This window comes from Salvia miltiorrhiza, chromosome 1, assembly GCF_028751815.1.
Source record: "Salvia miltiorrhiza cultivar Shanhuang (shh) chromosome 1, IMPLAD_Smil_shh, whole genome shotgun sequence".
NCBI lineage: Eukaryota > Viridiplantae > Streptophyta > Magnoliopsida > Lamiales > Lamiaceae > Salvia > Salvia miltiorrhiza.
This window is the reverse complement of record NC_080387.1, coordinates 21,359,438-21,380,593: the sequence shown is the minus strand read 5'-3', so window position 1 is coordinate 21,380,593 and position 21,156 is coordinate 21,359,438. Positions and strand designations below refer to the sequence as shown.

Below are 21,156 nucleotides of genomic sequence, written 5' to 3'. Positions count from 1 at the left end.
AAAAAGAACAAAAAAAATGAAAAGCAAAGAAATAACCAAAATAAAAACCAAAAATAGGGCAAGGGGAATTCGAACCCCTCCTCTTCAAGAGAAAAGGGGGAGGCGCACTTATCCACTGGATAACATTAAAGCTTTGGTTTTGTTTATAAAATTCTACAATATATCTTGTTAATGCGGATCAAGGTGACCGCCCATGTGGTGACCGCATGAGAGACTAACTCAAGTAAATAAGGAGAAAGATAGACGGAATAGATAAAATAATATATTTTTTTTTTTTAAGTAAGACATCGTAAATGAAATGCTAATTTTTTTTTTTTTGAAACGTTATTATTAAGAATGAAGGGAGTAAAAGAAAAGTTGGACATATTTATGTTAACGGACGAAAATGACAATATCTGTGCGAGTAGTCTGCATTTTGTTGCCTGTGTTTTCTGAGATAAAAGGAGGAAAAAAGGAGCTGAATCGAGAAAGGCGAAAAGCAAAGTGAGCTACGATTTCTTATTTTTGAGGCTATTTATCCTTATTCCTTAGTTTTGGTGTTGTTCGTAGCGATTCAAGATATTTACATGGATGTTATATTGTGTTTTTGTTGAGGTTTTCTCTGTATCTCATATGCTCAAATTAACAGATGTATTTAGCGATACTTGTTGATTTCCATTTTATTTGAATCTAGTAGAAGCCTAGAACAAATTTTTTGAGCTGTGAATTGCGGTTTGTTTGAGGGATTTGCTGTTTTGATTGTCTTCTTATTCAAGTGCAGAAATGTGATAAAATTAGTTTGTATGAACTATGAAGACATTGTTACACGATTTGAAATTTGTCTAAAATAATCAGAAAGAAAGGGCAAAACCAACAAAAATCGAAGTATTGGAGATAATGAAGCTGTCTGTTATCAGATAAGGAAGCTAATTATGGATAATTTATTACAATCTTATAGTTTTCATTCATCTGATGTAAATCAAGCGTTTCTTTGCAATTTTTGTTCAAGTGTTTGCCTAGAATCCCGAGGAAGTGTTTGTTTATTTGTATGAGTTGGGATGTGAGAGCATTATGTGTGATCTTAGACCACCTCGCCCTTTATGAATGGAAGTATCTTAGCTTTCGGGTTTGAGAAGTTCATTGTTAAGTGACTGTTACATCTTATAGCAATCAGCAAATTAGAGTTTATTTGTGTGACAGGCAGTATTCTCGTTTCTGCCATATATCTCACCTTATAATCCTTACACACAGACACACATCTGATATTAATGTGCAGCTTGTGTGGTGCACAATACCAGAAAAGTATGATTATAGGGATCAACTGATATGGTACATGTTTGTCTTTCAAATTAGATGTAAAGTTGAATTATGAATGCAAAAGAACTTTTCTCTAACTTTAGGAATGTGTTTCTGAGTTCAGTTTATATAAACTAAAGAGGAATGACAGATGCTGAAGAACCCATTACATTCTTTAAGGTGGGAAAAAGAACATTCAACACAATATGATTTTTAAACAATCCTCATTAACAAAAATAAAATAATAACAATAATAGTACAAGAATCATCCAAATCTTCAGCTCTGAGATGTGCTTAAAAATCTTTGGTGGAGACCTTGAACTGATAATCGCTCTCAATGTTTTCCTTAAATTCAGGGGGCATGTTGTTTAAGATCAAATCTTGGAATGTTTTCTGCTGCAACAAGCTGCTCGGAAAGTTTGCCAGTTTGGGACAACATCTGATGTTGACCTCTTTGAGTTTCTTCATTGCGCCGTCTTCCACTTCCCATTTCTTGAGACCTTCGAGCATCCATAGTTTTAGCACCTCAAGATTCTTAAATCTGTCACTCGAGCAGACCATCGTCTCTCCAAGGTATGAGTTACCGAGCAGCCTTAAAACTGTTAAATCTGGGAGCTGTCCAAGGATTGGCATGGGATCTTCGGACAGAAATGACAATGATAATGTGAGAACCTTAATATGAGGTGGGAACTGATCCAATGGAGGAAGTTGTTGCAACTTCCCAAGTAACCTCATGTGAGAAAGTTTTACCAAGCCTGAAAACGGCTTTAAACTAAGATCTGAAGGTTTCCCAAATTCATCATTGGATCGCAGCCTCAATGACCGAAGATCTGTTAGCTTGGAAATCCAATCCACCAAAGCCTCTGTAGATGGACCTCTGCCTTGAGACTTGATGAAACGAAAAGAAATGCCCAATTCTCTCAAGTGTTGCAGCTTGCTCAAACCATTTTGAATTGGGCTCTCGTGGCTGACTGATAATCCCCAGAGAGTCAGGAGTTGTGGCAAGGACCTGTACATGTGCAGAAGCGTATCCTTGTCTAGATGAACATCATCGAGATTGAGATGCTGGAGCTTTTTCAGTTTCCAAATAGTGGGCGGGATTTTGTCTATTCTGGTATGCTTCAGGTCTAATGTTTGAAGATAAGGGAGTTCACCAACCGATTTAGGAAGCTTGTCTAAGAAAGTCCACCTCAATCCTAAGTACCTCAAATGAAACAAGTCGCCTAGATTATCTGGCAAACTGGGTTGGTATACGCCCTCAAGATCAAGAACTCTGAGCAAGCCGAGCCCTTTGCCCATTTTGCTAACAAGAGGGCTCACATGCTTTGCTTGAGTATCCTTTTTCTGTAGGTTGAAAGATATGTAAGACCTCACATGTCTCATTTGAGAAGGCTCGGGTTGGCCATTCCTGGCATCAGCATACTCGATGAGTCTACGCGTACCAAACCGACTATCTGATCCAGGATGAACATGGAAGAGGTGGATATCTTGAGCCTGTTCCAACAAGAGGTCGTGAATGGCACCTAGCAACTGGCACCTTCTAGCGCTTCCATCTGACCGTTGTTTGGACACCATTATCAAGCTGCGCTTGACCAGATTTTCAAAATACTCTTGTGCCACATCTTCTTGGAACTTGCCTTCTTTCTGTGGTCGTTCCACGAATCCCTCCGCAAGCCACAAGCGTTGCAGTCTCCTCACTGGAATGTCGAGTCCTTTGGGAAACAGTGTCATGTAGATGAGACACAGTTTCAGATGGTGATCTAGATCATTGTAGCTCAACTTCATAATGTCCGAGGCTTGCCATTTTCTATCGCTGTTGAGTGTTTCGGACCACTTTTCTCTGCCCTTCATCGACAACAGACTGCCGAGCAGAACTATATTCAAGGGCAGCCCTTGGCAAGCCTTAATAATTCTCTTCTTCAGAGGCTTTTCTGGATCTTTTAGTGTGCCCACCTTTGTCATGAACAAAGTCCAGCTCTCTTCAGGGTTCAGCTTCTCCATATTATACGAGTGCCTCTTTAGATCTGCATGCTTCGCCATTCGCTCATCGCGGGTGGTTATGATTATCTTACTCCCATTTTGTTGATCCGGGAAAGCATCTTTAATTCTTTTCCATTGATCCGAAGACTGAACTCCATCCAGCACGACCAAGTATCTCTGACCGGTCAGTTCCTGCGCCAGCCTCTCTTTGAGAGACTCCTCATTGCTCCCATCTTGCACTTCCGATTTCTTCACCTGGTTCAGCAAGGCGAGCAACACGTCCGTCGTCGTAGATTCCTTGAAAATGTTTGCCCAAGCAGCAGCCTTGAACTTGTTTTTGATGCTTCTGTTGCCATAGATGGCGCGAGCCAGCATTGTCTTGCCTGAGCCCAGTTCGCCTACAATGGAGATTATCTGGTGATCCGGATTCTCCAGCCTAAACTGGAGATCTTGCAGCTTGCCTTGGTATCCGACAATGGATAGTTCTTCCTTATTGTAGGAATAACTATACATGAGCTTCGAATGCTCCCACCTCTCTCGCATCATTGAGGCATTACTGCGCGAGAGCACTTTGCAGGAGTTGTTCCTGCGTAGATTTGTTGGCCTTTTGTGTATGTTTCCAACATCGGGACTGCTCTTGTTGCGCCACATGCTTGGGCTCCCAGCATCAGTTTCTTCATCAGTGGAAGTCTCTTGATGATCTTCTTGTTCATTATGTTGCTGCAGGCTTCTATCTCTGTTGCTGGTGCTGCCGGTTGTGCTTGTTCGACTGTTGAGCTTTTTAACCTTTGTATGAATGTTGTAGAGTTTGGAGTCGAGCATTTTGAGAGCTGTGAATTTCTTGGGGAAGAGGGCATGATTGATGAGGCATCCCAGTTTCTTCCTCTGGCGGTTGAAACGAAGGGCGAAGGACTCGATTGAGTCCTCGATGGAGTAGAGATGGCCAAGGTACTCTTGGCTCAATTTCTTGATTTCTTCAGCCTTTGGTTCCTCGTCTGAGCGCCAGCTCGTTTTCTCGATGGTCTCCTTCATCCGCTGGAGGCGGCGTCCGATGATCTTGTTGCTCGCAAATGACTCATCCACCAGCAGGTCCCTTAGTTTCTGGAGCACCACAGATGCAACTGCATCAACAGCCAGCTTCTCACCCATGGAGACCTAGCTTGGATCACAATTAACCTTGATCACACCTTGGTTTTATGATGAATGCACTATATTGTGTGGTTGGAGAGAGGGCTAGAAATCTGAGTTTTGAAGCTACAAATGATCACGATATATCACAAAGGTTTAAGGAGGGTTTGTGAGTTTTGTAGCTGCTTGGCTTAAAGATGAATGAGGTATATGCTGTGGTTATGTATATTTATGGAGAGAGGGAGAGAGATGCACTTTCTATACGCGTTTTCGTAGAAGTGAAGAGGAAGAGACAAGGTTGGTCGTTTATAAGATTGAATTATTAAGGCAATATCCTGGAAAATTAGTACCACTTTTGGATGCATGTGTGAGTAGAAAAAATAGCTGGTCAATAAGGACTTCTCTATCCTTATTGTTTACTTTGATTCTTTGTACTAAAAATAAAACAGAAATTGAATTATTATTTTCTTATTTTTATGGCTGAGGTATGCCTTCATGTCAAGGATGACAATACGCAGTGACGTAGCTGGGGGGTCAAGTGGGGGCACTGGGCCCCACTAGAATTTTTCAAAAAAATAGTATATATATATATATATATATATATATAATGTATTCTTTGTTTAGTATTTAAATGAAAATTCATTTTACTTTTTACAACAAAATTCTCATAGGATTATATGATGTAACTTTGTTGTTATTTTATATTTTCTTTATTTCTTTATCTAATAGGTGAGTTTGATTTTAAAAAAATTATAGGGGTAATTTTTTGTATTGGACTCAAAAAATTAAAATTTGAGTTTAAATGTAGAATTCTTTATAAACATACTTGTAATTTACTTTTTATATTGGATTCTCTGCTATATTTTTTTTGTAATAGCTTATTTCTTTAGCTTTTTCACACATTCAATTTTTTATTATTTATATTGGAGTAGAATTTAATAAGATATTTCTAACTCATGTTAATTGTTAGCTCAGACCCTGTACATGCAAGTGAATTATACTTCATTTATTTTTGTTAGATAATTTTATTTGTAATAACTTATTATTGAATATTTTTTTGTGAATATTAATTAATACGTGTTGGGCAAATGAATAAAGTTATTACTAGATATTTATAAATTTAAGCATGTAAGTCATTAGGATGTGTGATAGTCATATATAAATATTTCAAAAAAATTATTATAAATTTTAATTTATATATATATATATATATATATATATATATATATATATATATACTCCCATCGTATTAAATAAGTGTCATATGACATAAAATTATACTCACCAAGAAAAAGTATAATTTTACATGCTTTAAGATGAAGTATAAAAAAATGACATGAGTAAAATTGGATGTTTAGCCTACTTTTACTATTAAAATTTTACAATATGACATTTAAAAAGGAACAAGAAAAATTCCATAATATGCCACTTATTTAAAAACGGAGGGAATATATTAAAAATTATTATAAATTGGCCCCCACTGAGGTGAAATCCTGACTATGTCACTGACAATACGTGTAAATTGGATCCAATACATGTGGAAAATTTTGTTAAGGAAAGTTAAAAGAATGTAAAACTCTTGGAGGTGATTGGCACCATGGAATGAAGGTGAGAATGAAATGGTGATTCCTACCTTCATTCATTTGCTTGATATATTTTCTTTGTACGAATCATCATTCCTACATTCATGAGAATTACCATTCCTTTCACCTACCATGGTATTAGTCATTTCATTCCATTTCTTAATTCTTCTAATAAGTTTTGACATGTATATTTATATGAAACATACATTATTATTATTATTATTCAAAATATAAAAAGTATGTTTTGAATAAAAAATATTTAAAAATAAATAAAATATTATCAACTTTAGATAAGCAATAGTCTAATATATGGATCGAATTGATGCAATACATTACATAATCATATATAATAAGATTCTACGTATTTATTTTATATAATTTGTTCTCTTTCTTTAATGTTTCTTATTATATATATTTTTTTTCTTATTTAATCTTAACATAATTAAGTATTAATTAATTCAAACGTTTCAGTTCTATAAAGTTAAAAAAAAATAGAATTACAAATACTTCAATCTATCTATCGACAATCATTTTTTTTTTAATTTGTAAGAAAAAAATGTATATTCTATAGAACTATATATTACATCCACAGAATTACTATTTTAATTTAATTTTTTTAAAATTTTCTTCGTGGAATACATCAATAAAATATTTATCTACTCAATTATATTTTATAATTTTTTATACTTTTAAAGTGACTAGCAAAAAGAACGTACGTTGTACGTGTAATTAATCTTATTTTATTTGATAATTTATTATTTTAAAAAAATATATTAATTCATTACTTTTATTAGATAATTTATTGGATGGATATATTTATTTATAAGATAAATATCACTTTAAATCCCAAACAATTTTCGCACTATCAATTATATCCTAAACTATCGAAAATGATTTTTTAAATCATGAACTATCAATTTTGTATCAATTGTACCATTCGTCCATTTTCTTTGCTCCAAAAATTTGACGTGGCTCACCGAATGCGACGATGTATTTAGAATTATTCTTTTTTTGACCTACACTATGTAAAATGACGTAATTATATATCTTATTAATTAAAAATTCAAAGGATGAAAAATAGATTAAGGGTACATGTTGATACAAAATTGATAGTTCAAGGTTTAAAAAATTATTTTTAATAATTCAGGATATAATTGATAGTGTGAAAATAGTTTGAGGTTTAAAGTGATATTTACCTTTATAAGCCTTATCAATAGCTATAGAAATATATCACATAGATTTAGTGTAATATCAAATGAATTAACACATTCTTATAATATGTAAAATAATTTTAAAATAAAATATATAATAGCGGTAAAATAAACAATCTACAAGTTGTGCCTTAAGATGCCTTAGGCTCTTTTTCTATTATTATAGATGTAAAAGGTAAATTAGTAAAATAAAATAATTTCATTCCATTCATAAACTTTATTTCTGGCTACCAATCATATGATTGAAATTAAACAAAGAATCACAATTTCATTCCTTTGATATTCCTTGTGCATACTAAGATAGAAATCACCTAAGGTTTGTCATTCATTTCACATCTCCATTATATTCCTACTTTCATTCTATTCCACCCTCATTTCATTCTATAATACCACGGATAGATAAACACAACATTTAGACGCAAATCTCATCTGGAGATGCCAAAAAAAATGAACACATGATGTAGTAAAAATAATCGGCAAAACTACAACCTAGTACTTGACAAATTACCACATTGAAAAAACAGGTCAAGTGGAATGGAACGAACCGAAAAGAAAATTATGTCAAGTAAAGTGGGACGGAGGGAGTATAATTTAACAATCTTAATAAGAGAGAACTTTGCTACTATTGCAGGAATAGTACTATTCAAAAAATAGTGCCCAGGGCATTTTGGTAATTTTAGTTCCATTTGAAGGTTCTTTGCAAAAAAACAGAATTATGCTTTATCTTGTCTCCACCACAGATTTTTCTTTTTCACTTTCACTTTTTACTTCCTGCGTTTGCACACCTTCGTAACACCTTAATCCTGTCAGAATCTTTGCCAGTGAAAGTGCGAAATTGATCATAATCCAACAAAAAATCACACTAGACAAATCCATTACACCAACAAAACAAGGAGGTGAGCTTTGATTTCTGCACTGCTTTTATAATTTTCTTTTTTATAACCCTAGAATTTTTACAAGAAACTGAGCTCAGAATAACACAATCGAATTAGTCTTGGGGATGGGTTCATTGCTTTGTTGTTTGCTTTGACGGTGCCGATCGGGAACATCGAGTCTTGGCTGAGTTTGAGCTAAGTTGTGGCTCAGTTTCTTGTGTCGTTGTCTGCGTTGAGAGTACTAGCCGGCGTCGGTATCGGCATCAGTAGCGGCTTTCTTAGCTGCTGATAGTCGAGCTGAGGTGAGGAGAGTGGGTCGACAATGGGGAACGACAGTGAGGTCTACGAGAGAACAAGCTATTTTCTGGTTATTCATTGGAAATTAAGAAAAAAGGGGAAGAAGAAGAAGAAAAGGGATTTGGGGTTGAGATTTACTCTTTATTGCAAATATGAAACATATAGAGAGATATGAAGGTGTGAGAGAGGGTAGAGATTTACTCTTATAATTTCATTTTTTATAACTATGCTACATTTTAATTTTTCTTATTTATTGAGCTCCACAAAATATAATCTAAGCTCTGTTATAACCATGTATAATGTATTTAGGTTAAATTGTGAATAAATTATGTGTCCAAATTGTTATGCCTTAGTTATTTAACTGTAACTGATAATCTATAAATTTAGACAAGCTTCAGTGCATTTTTCTTTCAAACTAATTTGAATTTGGGTTTATATTTTAGAATTAAATAAATATAGAACTATAGTTCTTGAGAAGTAAATGTATACTATCAAGACCTTCATCATTAAATAAGGAGTACGATAGTTGATTCTTATTAGGTGACTTGCTCATATATTTTGTTTGATTTTTTGCTTTCTTATGATCTCCTACATTTTTTTAGTTTCTTATTTTGTGCTTTTTCTTCCTTTAGTGTTTCTACTACAAGAAAGCTATTCCGCCTCTCCAAATTCAACGGTGCGCTTGGTTTTTTTTCAATTTTTATTTGTGTTCTGATCTATGTCTTCATGTGTTTTGCGCTCTTTCATTGTATTTTAAAGTCATGTCGCAATGTTTCTTCATATAGTTATTGTTTTGAAGTTTAATGGGGTTCTATTCTAGGACTAGGAGCAGATTGGGTTATTGCCTTTAGCCTGTAGGTTTTTTAAGGATTAGTTACTTTGTGTTATAATTATTATTTTCGATTTCTGGTTTTCGACGGGCGCCCTGAGGGTCCATTTGTCTTTGCTCCGATCAAATTTGTTTGCTGGAACACTTTCATCCGTTTATTGCAGCTTCAGTAAGTTGCTTCCCTACTTTGATCTTCTAATAGTATTTTTTTTGTTTCATTTTCTTTTCATATTTTATTATATCACCAGTTAAATTACCGACTTCTCATATGTCAGGACTTTGACCGCATTTTTCAGATATATTATTATGGCAAAAAGAAGATGTGTGCTTTCATCGGAAGGTTACTTACTGTTGAGCTTTCTGTGTGTTTTTATTTTATTTTATTTTGTAACTCATTTGTATCACTTGCACACTTACCTTTATTTATTTCGAGTTTTTGTTTTAAAGTATGGTGTAAGGGAATTTAAATTATTATACAATGCATGTTGCCAGCTGTGTTGTCACACCTACTATTTACTTTTCAATTCTTTGTTGCTTTATCTGTTTTGATGCAAATTTAATATTATTTTTGTGTTCAGATGGCTCAAACGGCCCTGTCACAACTTCAAGACGTTTATGTTTTAGTTTACCTCCTCCGTCTGCAAATGATATGGCTATGCCAATTATCTTTGGCCCTGAGTGTTCACATGCTCTAACTACTCCGTTGAGAAGTTTGCGAGGTGCATAATATTTGTTGAATTATGTCTATATTCGCTATGTGCACTATTACTATGGATGTTATGATCCTCTCCAGTATTGTCTAATCTTTCCATATGGCGAGCCAGGTTGGTATGCTGGAATATCCAAAATTATTGACATTGATTTGAATTTGGACCCAACTGAACAAAATATATCATGAAAATAATACGGTTGATCCGCACATGCACGAAGAAGCTGACACCCTACTTGTTGCCGAATAAAATAGTACGTGTTTAATCGTTTTGTTGTATGTTCATTTGTTAGGTCTTCTGCAATGTAGTTTATGTTTCTCTATTACTATATTTTTCATATTATTTTTTGCATTCTATGATGTGTTGCATTGATTTCATTATTAACTTAGTATTATGTCTTTGTGCTTATATTAATATACTAGAAATTTTGTTGCTTATATGGGAGTTATTTAGGCCGACTTCTTTTTGTAGAACAATAGTATTTTTGTTGTTCATGAAAAATGGTTGGTGCGTGAATCAATTGATAAGAATATTTATTGATAATTTTGTGTTTTATATTGTACTACTTTTGATAAGGACTCATCTATCACTCCATGCAAATTTGTTGAGGAATTTCAAAACTCCTTCATATGTTGCTATGAGATAATATTATTGCTATCTGTTTCAAATACGCACCGACGATATAATAAATATCCTTAGAACTGATCGAGTAATTCAACAGTTTCAGATTGATACTTATGTTAAGATCGAGACACAAGACTAGATTTTTTTTCACCATAATCAGTCAAAGTTTGAAATGAGGGCTGAATCGTATCAAAGGATAGTTGAGAGTATAACATCTAATGGTGTTATTAGCGCAAAATCTGTTGGTAAGAGCGTGTTCTTCTTCCTAAGACCTTTACAGGTGGCCCGCGTGATCTACGTTGTCATTACATGAATGCACTGGCACTTGTCGCGAAATTTGGACGCCCAGATATTTTTCTCACAATGACTTGTAATCCAAAGTGGGTGGAAATTCAAAGTGAATCATTTCCCGTTGAGAAGAGTCACAATAGAGCTGATTTGTATGCAAGAGTTTTCAGGGCAAAAAATGATGAACTAAAAAAGGAAATTGTAAAAGACTCTTTGTTTGGGGTAGTTGCCGCTTATTTTTATGTGATTGAATTTCATAAAAGAGGCCTTCCACATGTTCATTGGTTGATAATATTACAACCACGATATAAGGTGACTTCAACTGAGGCCTATGATCGATTTGTATCTGCTGAGATTCTAGATCTTGACCTGACTCCACATCTACATTCTTGTGTTATCAATCATATGATGCATGGGCCATGTGGTGAACTCAACCCAAAGAATGCATGCATGATAAGGGGTAAAATGCAAAAGTTATTATCCTAAAGAGTTTAAGTTAAACACTGAACATCGGTTGGACTCATACCCCGACTACAAGGATAGAGATGATGGAAAAAAGGTTTTGGTGCGTGATAAGTGGTTGGATAACAGATGGGTGGTCCCTTATAATGATTATTTGTTGGCAAAGTTTGATTTCTATATTAATGTCCAATTTTGTACGGATGTTAGATCAGTGAAGTATCTTTACAAATTAATATGTGTGTAAAGGTAATGATCAAATAGCATACAATATTGTTGATGTTGAATCTACAGAGCCAATAGATGAGATTTCTGATTTTCAAAAGTCACGGTGGCTTTGTGCTCCGGAAGCTATGTGGCGAATTTATGGATTTGATATTTTTGATATGTGTCCATCAGTTTTCCAATTACATGTGCATTAATTTGTCGAGGTATCAACAAGTTTTCTTCGCGGCCAACCAATCTCTTCCGAAAATTGTAGATTCTGGTCATGCTAACAGGACACAACTTATAGAGTTTTTTTAGATGAATAAATTTGTTGAAGTTGCAGCACTAAATTTATTGTATCGGGAATTTGTTGAACATTTTGTATGGAGCTTACAAACTAGGAGGTGGACACCGCGCTCTAGGTTAGGGACAATCGGTAGACTTGTCTTCGTCAATATTACAGAAGTGGAACATTTTTATTTAAGGCTTTTGCTGAATCATGTTAGGGCTCCAACTTCTGAAATGCTATCAGCTTTGCGAAAATTATTTGCGATTATACTTGTTTTTAATTTCCCTTCTGATCCCAAAAATTTGTGGATTGAATTTTTAGGGCCACACTCTTGATGCTGTGATCTTCCATGATAATATAGATAGGTTCAAACATGTGCTTCAAGAGGGTAATGTTTATTCTAAAAAAAACCACCACTTTGTATTAAGATGTTAATGGCCTCTTCATTCTCTTGCTTCCTGTCTTTGATAATTATAAGCAAGTTAGGAACAAAAATATTCACATGATAAGGTTCTTAATTGTTATACAAATTATACAATACCATCTCTCTAGTTCAATTAGCATCTCATTCTCAAACCCATCCAACATAATTAACTGAGCATTGGTGGTCAGACTCAATCCTGAACATTAAAGACAAACCATCAACGATTGTGCCTAACAATTTATGTATGTATAATTTATCTCACCAAGTAAAATCATGCATACCGTAATATGGCACGACTGAAAAATTCAACAACAACAACAGTGTCCTATTCGAAATAGGTCCAATTTAGCATAGATCTCATCGGATACAGAATCTTCCCAAAATGTCACCACAAACGATTCCAACCTACATTTCCATGTAATATATTACTATAAACTAAAATAAACATATGTAGATAAATACAAAAACATAAACTCATCGTGAATCTAAAACATACTTTGTATCAATAGCAGCATACTCACGAATGACTTTACCCTGTCCTTTGACTGTGACTACCCGAGGTTCATGGGTAGCAATAATGACACAAGCAGTATCTAAGTAAGAGAAGAAAATGATTAATTAACATTTAAGTAACAATAAAATAATCTCATTCTAAAATATAATAAGTACAATAATTTTTTTCCTTAACTTACACAAAATATTGCAAAAATAAATATAGAAATATCATTCACAATTCTTCAATAATTAAGTTGCTTAGCTTAACTAATCAATGTCTTTGTTGAGAGGAATTTGTGGAACTCGCACCTTGGAGTTGCTCTAAAACTTAGTCCACCAGCAGGTATCGAATCAATTGGTTCTTCATTCACCAAAGTATATTTTCTGAACGTTCATTGCATGTCACAATTGGATTCCTGTATTGCTTTGGATCAGAAACATAAGCTCCTTTCACCATATAAACATTACCCTCTTGAAGCACATGTTTGAACCTATCTATATTATCATGGAAGATCACAGCATCAAGAGTGTGGCCCTAATACAAAGTGGTGGTTTTTTTGAGAAGAAAGTGTTGCGCTTACCCAAGCAACCTCTACAGATTACTAAAGTGGAACAAATGTTGCAGAATCAAGAGGTGACTTACTTTATATTGTACTTGTACAAGTAACATGAATTTAACATTTTTTTAATTTTTTTTTCCAGAATACATACTTTAATGTAAAAGTTAAAGCAATTGGAAAATGAATACCAAGACTACTTTTACATTGGTTGTCCATATGTTCCATAAAGACAGTTGCAACATATGGTACATAGTTCATGTGTTACTCAACTCCATGCAAGAACATGAGAATAGCAAATTGAAGGTGCTAATCTATTAATACCTTTTTTCTTAGTTTATATAGATTTGTACAAGTGTGTATATTAGAACACTTGATTTTACCACAGCTTCATATTTAGTCTCATGGTCGTTGATGCGACTGGACAAGTGGAAGTCACTTTTCTGGGGAAAGAAGCTCAAAAACTTCTTGGCCTAGATCCTTCCGAGTTTTATAAAAAACAAAATCTGGTGAGTATTCTACTATACAATGGTCGATTATTATCACATTTACAAAAATGAATAATACCCTTTTAAAAATTATAGGGACCCATAACGCAGTTGAATTTTCTTAGGCAACGCCTATGCAATATTGTCTTACTCTTAAAGATAAAAAGTCGAATATTTAAAGATGTTTGTACTTTCACTGCGGATGCTGTTGAGATTTTACAAGATGATGGTGCAATACCATCTGAGAAAATTAGCATTGAACCTGAAGTTCATCTCGAACAAGGTTTGTATAATTTTTTCTTCTATTCTATGTATTATTAAATTAAGATGATAATAATTTAAGTATTTTATTTCTTCAGGGCTGCTAAAAAGTGCGACGAGACAATTGGTTTTTCCTGAGTCATTAGGTGAAATATTTCCAACTAATTTTGTGATGACAACCAATTAATATTTGTTGCAATTAAATTTGAACATTTTAGTTAAATTAAGTTAAAAATTATTTTGATTTTTTATAATGATGATTGCTGCAATTAATATAGATAATGATAAAGACATTCGAGCAAAGGTTGTTGCCAAAGCTAAAGGCAAGGGGAAAATGTCCCAAGAAAGCCATATTGAACATATCAAAGGTGAAAATGATTATGATATGCTACTCTTGCTTGAAAAGATAATAATTATAATTTTGCAACAACAGATACAATTGGAAGCTCATTTGAAGATAGCCTTTCTTCTGATGATGATAAACCAATATCAGGTATCACATCCACTGTTATAAATAAATACTACTTGATATTAATTGCAAATTCATTTAATATAACTATATTGCTTCTCCATCACAGAAATCTTCAGGGGTAAAAAGAAAATTTGCTCTATTGTTCTATCCGAAGATTCAAGAAATGATAGTCTGGATTGTGTAGTGGAATCGGCTGAAAGAGGTGTGTCACCAAAATTTAGAAATTTATTTTCAAAGAATCTAGGTTAGACATGTGTATTTGATTTTTTACATATATAATAACAAAAGTGTATGTGATGAAAAAATGCACGCACCCAATAAGAAATTTTCTAGATTTAATTTTCATATTTTATATATTCATCTAAGAAATCTGGTTCAATTCATATACTATATTAGGTAACATTGGAAAAATCAAAAGAAGATTTGTTAGCAAAAGAAAAAAAGTTGTGCACTTTGATCTTTCTGAAGATTCAGGTATTCAATTATTATTATTAGATTTAGTGCATTTTGCTAAAGATTTTCATGATATGTTTTCTACCATAAAATGATAATCATGGCTTTAGTGAAAATGAGGATTCTTCTTATCACTTTGAACACATGTTGGTGAAACTTTTAATATTTTTTTTCATGAGTACTGAGTTTTTTACTTTATTATTGCAATGGAGAAATTGTATAACTAATATAAGAATAATGATTGATCTAACAATATTATATTGATTTTGTAATGTTAGATGATGTTGATCCATGCACATTTGGATATGCCTCTATCAAGTAATAGTTAGACATGATAGACAATATTTTTAAATCTTCTAGAATTTATATCCAGCAAATTGTATGTACTTTGTACAATTCTCTAGCTATGACTTTTGGCTCTATTACACTGTGTCGGTGACATTCTACTAGCATTTTGAGGTTACCTTTTGTATGTACATTGCATATGCCTCGGTACAGTTTTTGGTTTAATGCGATATGTATATATAACGCGTAATGTCTGAAAGGATACTTAAATAGTTTATATATAAATTGTATTGTGTAGATTGTTACTCCTAGCTGTAAAAATTAAATACTCCTAATTAAATGTATTACAATTGTGACCTACAAGTCATAGTATAATGTCTACACTTAAAAATGATTCGACAAGTGTTGTTATTGGTCCCATAATTCACAGAGCAATTATGGAAACACCGCGTCCTACGCGGTGCAGAATTTCTAGTACTTGAATATAAAAGAAATTTGAAGTTTGCAGTGAGCTGAAAAATGAATGTATAACGGAGAATCCTTCGCATTATCAACCAAGATTGACTATTCCAATCTTAGGTTGATTCAATATCTCTTACGCTCAGAAAGTTCTTGTCTCTTTTCTACACGCTTTCTTATTAGCGATGGTGACAATAGAAGCAAGTTGAGTCCATTTCTACTCATACATAATTTCTTTTTTTTTTATAGTATTTTAATAAAGAGGCAAATATTAAAATAATTATTTTAATTAAGTAAAAGTTAATTACAACCATAAAATTAATACTATATTAATTATAAACTCTTTTACTTATATACCCTTTTATTATTTTATTTTAAAATTGATCAAGCATTTCAAAATCTAAAAACATAATTTAGAAAGAAAAATCAAATTATAAAGATAAAAACCCTCACCCCTCCCAATTTCCCCCCACCCAATCCCCTCCTACCTTTCCCGCTCATACTTCACGCCGCTCATTTTTTAATTATATTTCTTTTAATTTTATATTTCTTTTTACGTATTTCTATTATAATTTCATCAAGGGTAAAGTAGTCATTTAATACAAAAAATTATTAGAATTAATATATTTTTATTTTTATGGCTAATAGTAATTTTTTATTAAACAAAATGGTTATTTAGAAGTATTAGCACTTTAATAAATCATAACGTATTTGTAAGTATATGTGTGCTTAAACTTTACTAAATTCGTTACTGCTATGTGATAGCAACGAAACTTGGGGGAAAATACACCTTAGAGATTTCAACTAAAAAACAAATACAATGGCGTGTGAAGGACCATCTGATATTTTGGGGGATCTGCATTTTACTTTTACAAATAATAGAGATTTAGATAATAATAATAAATAATAATAAAAAAATAAATAAAAGAAGAAGAAGAAGAAGAAGAAGAAGAAGAAGAAGGTGTATTTGAGGGATCTGCATTTTACTTTTACAAATAATAGAGATTTAGATAAAAATAAATAAAAAAAAATAAAAAGAAGAAGAAGAAGAAGAAGAAGAAGAAGAAGAAGAAGGTGTATTTGATTTTTGTTGAAAAGTGATGGTTTTTGGCCCTTAGCTCAAACTCAAAAATTGATACTAGAATTAGACGTAAGGTGAGGGACACAGATTATAGGAATATGAATCTCATGATTCAGTTATTAAATAAATATAATTAGATGACATTAGGGCTGTAAGCTCGCGAACTATTCGGAGCTCGACTCGAAAAAAGCTCGTTCAAATTCGTTTAGAGAAGTTCGATAAATAAACGAACCAAACTTGAATTTAGTAGTATTCTGCTCGTTAGCTCATGAACAAGTTCGTTAAGTGAATCAGCTTGAAAAATATTAGTGGATACAACTTATATTTATCCATTAAAATTAATAATAATTGTATTAAATCTTTAATTATCTCTGCTTGTTATAGAAAATAATTAATATATTTATTATTTTGAATGAAATAATTTATTTTTAAAAGAAAATAATCAATATTTTGAATATCAATTTTAAAAAGTTCGTATTGGTTCGATTAAGCTTGTGAGCCTCAAAGTATTCGGTAAACAAAGTTTAGGATTCGATTCAATACTAAACAAACTAAACTTGAGCACACCGCTATTCGGTTCAGTTCGGTTCGATTGCACCCCTAGGTGACATACTGGAAAAAGAACATCAGTAGCCCATTTCTTGTGCATCACAACGAACCTGCAATTGCATTGCATAAAGTCCAAACCGCAGAAACAATCACAAGGCTTTGAATAGTTTAGACATCACGAGGCATCAAAATTCCTCATTCTGCAGACAAACTACATAAACGTTGGGAGCCATGGATAGGTGAACACCACATTTAGACCCAAATCTAATCTGTAGATGCCAAAAAACATGAACACATGATTCAGTGAAAAAACTACAACCTAATGCTACTTGACAACTACATTGAGACATATTATCCATCCATTTTTGAGTGGATAATATTATCAAAGTAAAGGCAGGCTTAGATAATAAAAGAATATTGATTGAGACAAAAAAAGGCTGAAAGTATCTATTTTACTAGGATTTTAGCTCTAGCATGTCCCTGAGATATCTGGAACTGCTCTGTGATACCTAAATGTGCCATGAGAAGCCAAACATGAGTGAGCAGCTCTCCCCCCTTGCGCAGCTGGCGGGCATGGTGGTTGCCGCCACAATTTGTAGCCGCGTACGCTAACATCTCCACCCACACTTTGCTTATAATCTCCCACCTCTGCACCTTCTCTTCTAAGAGCGACTTAGCCAGTATACAAGCATCAAACAGCACGCTTTTGCTCCGGTCACCCTTCACTTGAGCCGGTGGCACTTGAGTGTCGACATCACGCAACTTCCTGTAAGCATCATCTTTGGATATAATCGCGTCTCTCCCACTCAGAAACTCTCTGGCCTCAGCACACGTGTCTCGGAATCTTATCATCCCTATCCCATTTGGTAGCATGAAAGGGCACACTATGAGGAGATACAACATGTACTCAGATATAAGCTTGCTGTGGCCTGCAGTTTGCTTACTTTGAGTGCCAGGAGGTTCGAGAGAATAGCAGATGTCTGTGGCAATGTGCCAGAGGAGGATCCTCTCCTCAAACTCTCTCTTTCTAATCCAACCAACAGACTCAGATATCGATGGGTACTTTTCAAGAGTGAAACTTCCCTTTCTGCTCCATATAGCTGCAGGATCACAACCACTTGTGTAACTCTTCAACTCCCTAAACAATAGCTCTTTCAGATCATCGGAGACGTCGACGAAGGACTTGTTCCAATGCTTTTCTACGTGATTATTGATTTTAGTAAGCTTTCTGATGCTTCTTAGGAGCAATGCAGATTTTTCCATGAGGCAAAGATCAAACAGATTGTGTTGAGCAACTTTCATGGACCACCTCTTCTTGATTGGCTGCTGAAACCACTGAATCGCGCGACCAAAAGCAGATGCTCTGTCTACTCTGCTCAACCTATGCATCCAATCTGAGTCTACGAGAGCCCCGACAGCGTATATCTCTAAGCAGATGGCCACCCAAAGCAACAAGTGAGTGATGCCCAAGTCGAGATTCGAGTAGTTGCTCTTCTCGGTGGTGAGCTGAAACGCTAGCCAGGCGAAGAGGGTGAGAGAGAAGGTGATCATCCGAAGCACACAGCCACGGAGATTGTACACGATGGAGGCCTTTGTGTAGAGCTCATCAAACATGAAGCCAAGCTCAATCTCAACAAGATGAAAAGCTTGCTTCTCCGACAGCCTCTGGAAGATGTATTTGCTGCAGTCGCGATCTTCAAAACTCAAGATGGAGCCTGCAAAGAGGCGCTTAAACGTGGAGAACAGATGATAAGCTTCAGGTACACCAGGTGGGTCGGGGAAGTCGTGGCGAGGAAGAACAGGCATATCCATAACCGAATCCACCGCAACATTGTAGCCCTCAGCCTTCTTCAAGGTGTATCTTTCCATGAATTTGGCGTAGTCGGGACCTGGATTAGGCTGTGGAAGCATAGAGTCGCGGAAATTCTCACTGCTGGCAGCACAGAGCGTGGACACGCGCTCTCCATACTTGATTGAGCCGGCGGTGAAGACGAGTAGGTTGAGATAAGGAAGCCAGTCGGAGGCGGGGAAAGCAACAAGCAGTGCATAGAAAGCAAGGCCAGTATGAATGAGCATTCCCACCAAATGCCGCAGCCACAGCTCGTTATCTTCCAGAGAATATGCGGTGATGGTGTCGGGGCCACCTAAATGCACGAGAAAGAATTGAGCCCAGAACAGATTCAGTTGAATTCCGGGCTTATCATTCATACTCTTCTCGCAAGCATCAAGAGTGTTCTTGGCGATGACGCCGAGGGAAACCACTGCCACCCAATCTGCCAATACGTACGCACACCAAATAATGATTCTTATCCAAACCTTGCATACATACTTCCTGCGATTGCCCAACAACACCAGTAAAATTTGCAATGCTAGGCTCAGGATAACGAACATCCTCACTTGCCATTCATTCAAGAAGTTTATCCAACCTACTAGGAATACTTCCATAACTTCTCCCCTGCCACCAACAACTACTCATTTTAGCCAAACATAAAATCACCTTCAATTTCAATCACTTCATCAACAATGCACTAATATGTATGCTAATTCAACATTTACAACACCAATAAACAACTTACATCAGCCAAAACAAGTGTTCTGTAGTTTGGATGATTTCAACTTTTTGGGGAAATTCTCATCCCTTTGTAATACCTGCATATCAACATAAAAAAAAAAAAAAAAAAAAAAATTCAAGTTCAAAGAATGCACAGTACCTGCTGAGAGAATAATCAAACTCTTTTCAAATACTCCTAGTTTATATGTTTCTTAGTATATACTTGGTCCGTCCCAAAAAATTGTGACCCAATAGAGATGACACATATTTAAAAAAAAATTGTGCTATGCATAAAAGTATTTGCCTCGAGGAGGAATCCTAGAATTCCGTCTGTTTTATGGGTTTGGAAAAGCGTGGATTTTCAAGAACGAGAATCCTATGATATGTTGGGAATCTCTTATGATAATCATCCGCGCTTGAAACGTATTTTAATGCCTAAAAGTTGGATAGGATGGCCCTTGCGTAAGCATTATATTTCCCCCAATTTTTATGTTTGAGTGGAAATTGGGTCTCAAATCTTTTTTGTAAATAGTAAGAAAAATGGTTTGTAAAATTATTTCCAAATAAGGAAATGTCACAATTTTCAGGGGGAGATATCAAAATAAAGCAGCAAGTTGAGCAAAAGGATTGAAGAGCAGACAATGGAGAGGTACCTTATGAGAGCATAATCAAAGAAGCAAGTTCAGCAAAAGTATTGATGATCTTTAATATAAACCAGAAAGCGAACAATGAGATATATAAGTAGCAGTTGACGTCTGGTTTCTGGGAAACTATAAAGAAACTGCAGTTATTTTTCTTTATTTATTATTACATGAAAATACTAGACGGCGTGCATAGAAAAGTAAGAAGACTTTGACACAAAATGGTCTTTCACTCCGACAAGATAAAACCGGAAGCAGTAAATTCCAGCTACACCACTCCAAACATACCCGTTTTTAATTTATTTGTTGGGACCAAGAAGAAGAAGACTTTTAGACTATTGCTTATATAAAGTTGATAATATTTTATTTTTTTTAAAAATATTTTTTATTCAAAAAAGTACTTTTTTATATTTTGAGTAAATAATAATAATAATGCATCTTTCATACAAATATACTTGTCAAAACTTAAATTTATAAGGATTAAGAATAGAATGGAATGACTAATATCATGGTAGGTGGAAGGAAGGTGATTCTCAAAAATGTAGGAATAGTGATTTCAAATGAAATAATAACTTTTATAAAAAAAAAATACCAAGCAAAGAAATGGAATGAATATAGTAATCACCATTCCATTTTCATCTCCATTTCATCGTATCAATCACTTCTTTATATTCTCATTTTTATC

At 34.4% G+C, this 21,156-nt stretch overlaps 2 protein-coding genes across 3 annotated transcripts; both read right to left on the bottom strand.

Moving 5' to 3' along the window:
- Positions 1-1,569: 1,569 nt before the first annotated feature.
- LOC130997184 (putative inactive disease susceptibility protein LOV1) lies at positions 1,570-4,404 on the bottom strand. Its single transcript, XM_057922470.1, has one exon. The coding sequence runs from the start codon at positions 4,402-4,404 to the stop codon at positions 1,570-1,572; it is 2,835 nt and encodes a 944-aa protein (XP_057778453.1).
- Positions 4,405-17,367: 12,963 nt separating this feature from the next.
- Positions 17,368-20,612, bottom strand: LOC131006972 (uncharacterized). Of its 2 annotated transcripts, none has more exons than XM_057934111.1 (3): positions 20,484-20,612; positions 19,856-19,928; positions 17,368-19,734 (listed from the first exon to the last, which is right to left on the bottom strand). In XM_057934111.1, coding segments are annotated over exons 2-3 (2,010 nt in total). In that variant the 5' UTR covers positions 19,858-19,928; positions 20,484-20,612; the 3' UTR covers positions 17,368-17,726. The 2 variants fall into 2 exon arrangements, with proteins under 2 accessions (XP_057790094.1, XP_057790095.1); XM_057934112.1 differs by lacking the exon at positions 20,484-20,612 and adding an exon at positions 20,135-20,437.
- Positions 20,613-21,156: the final 544 nt, after the last annotated feature.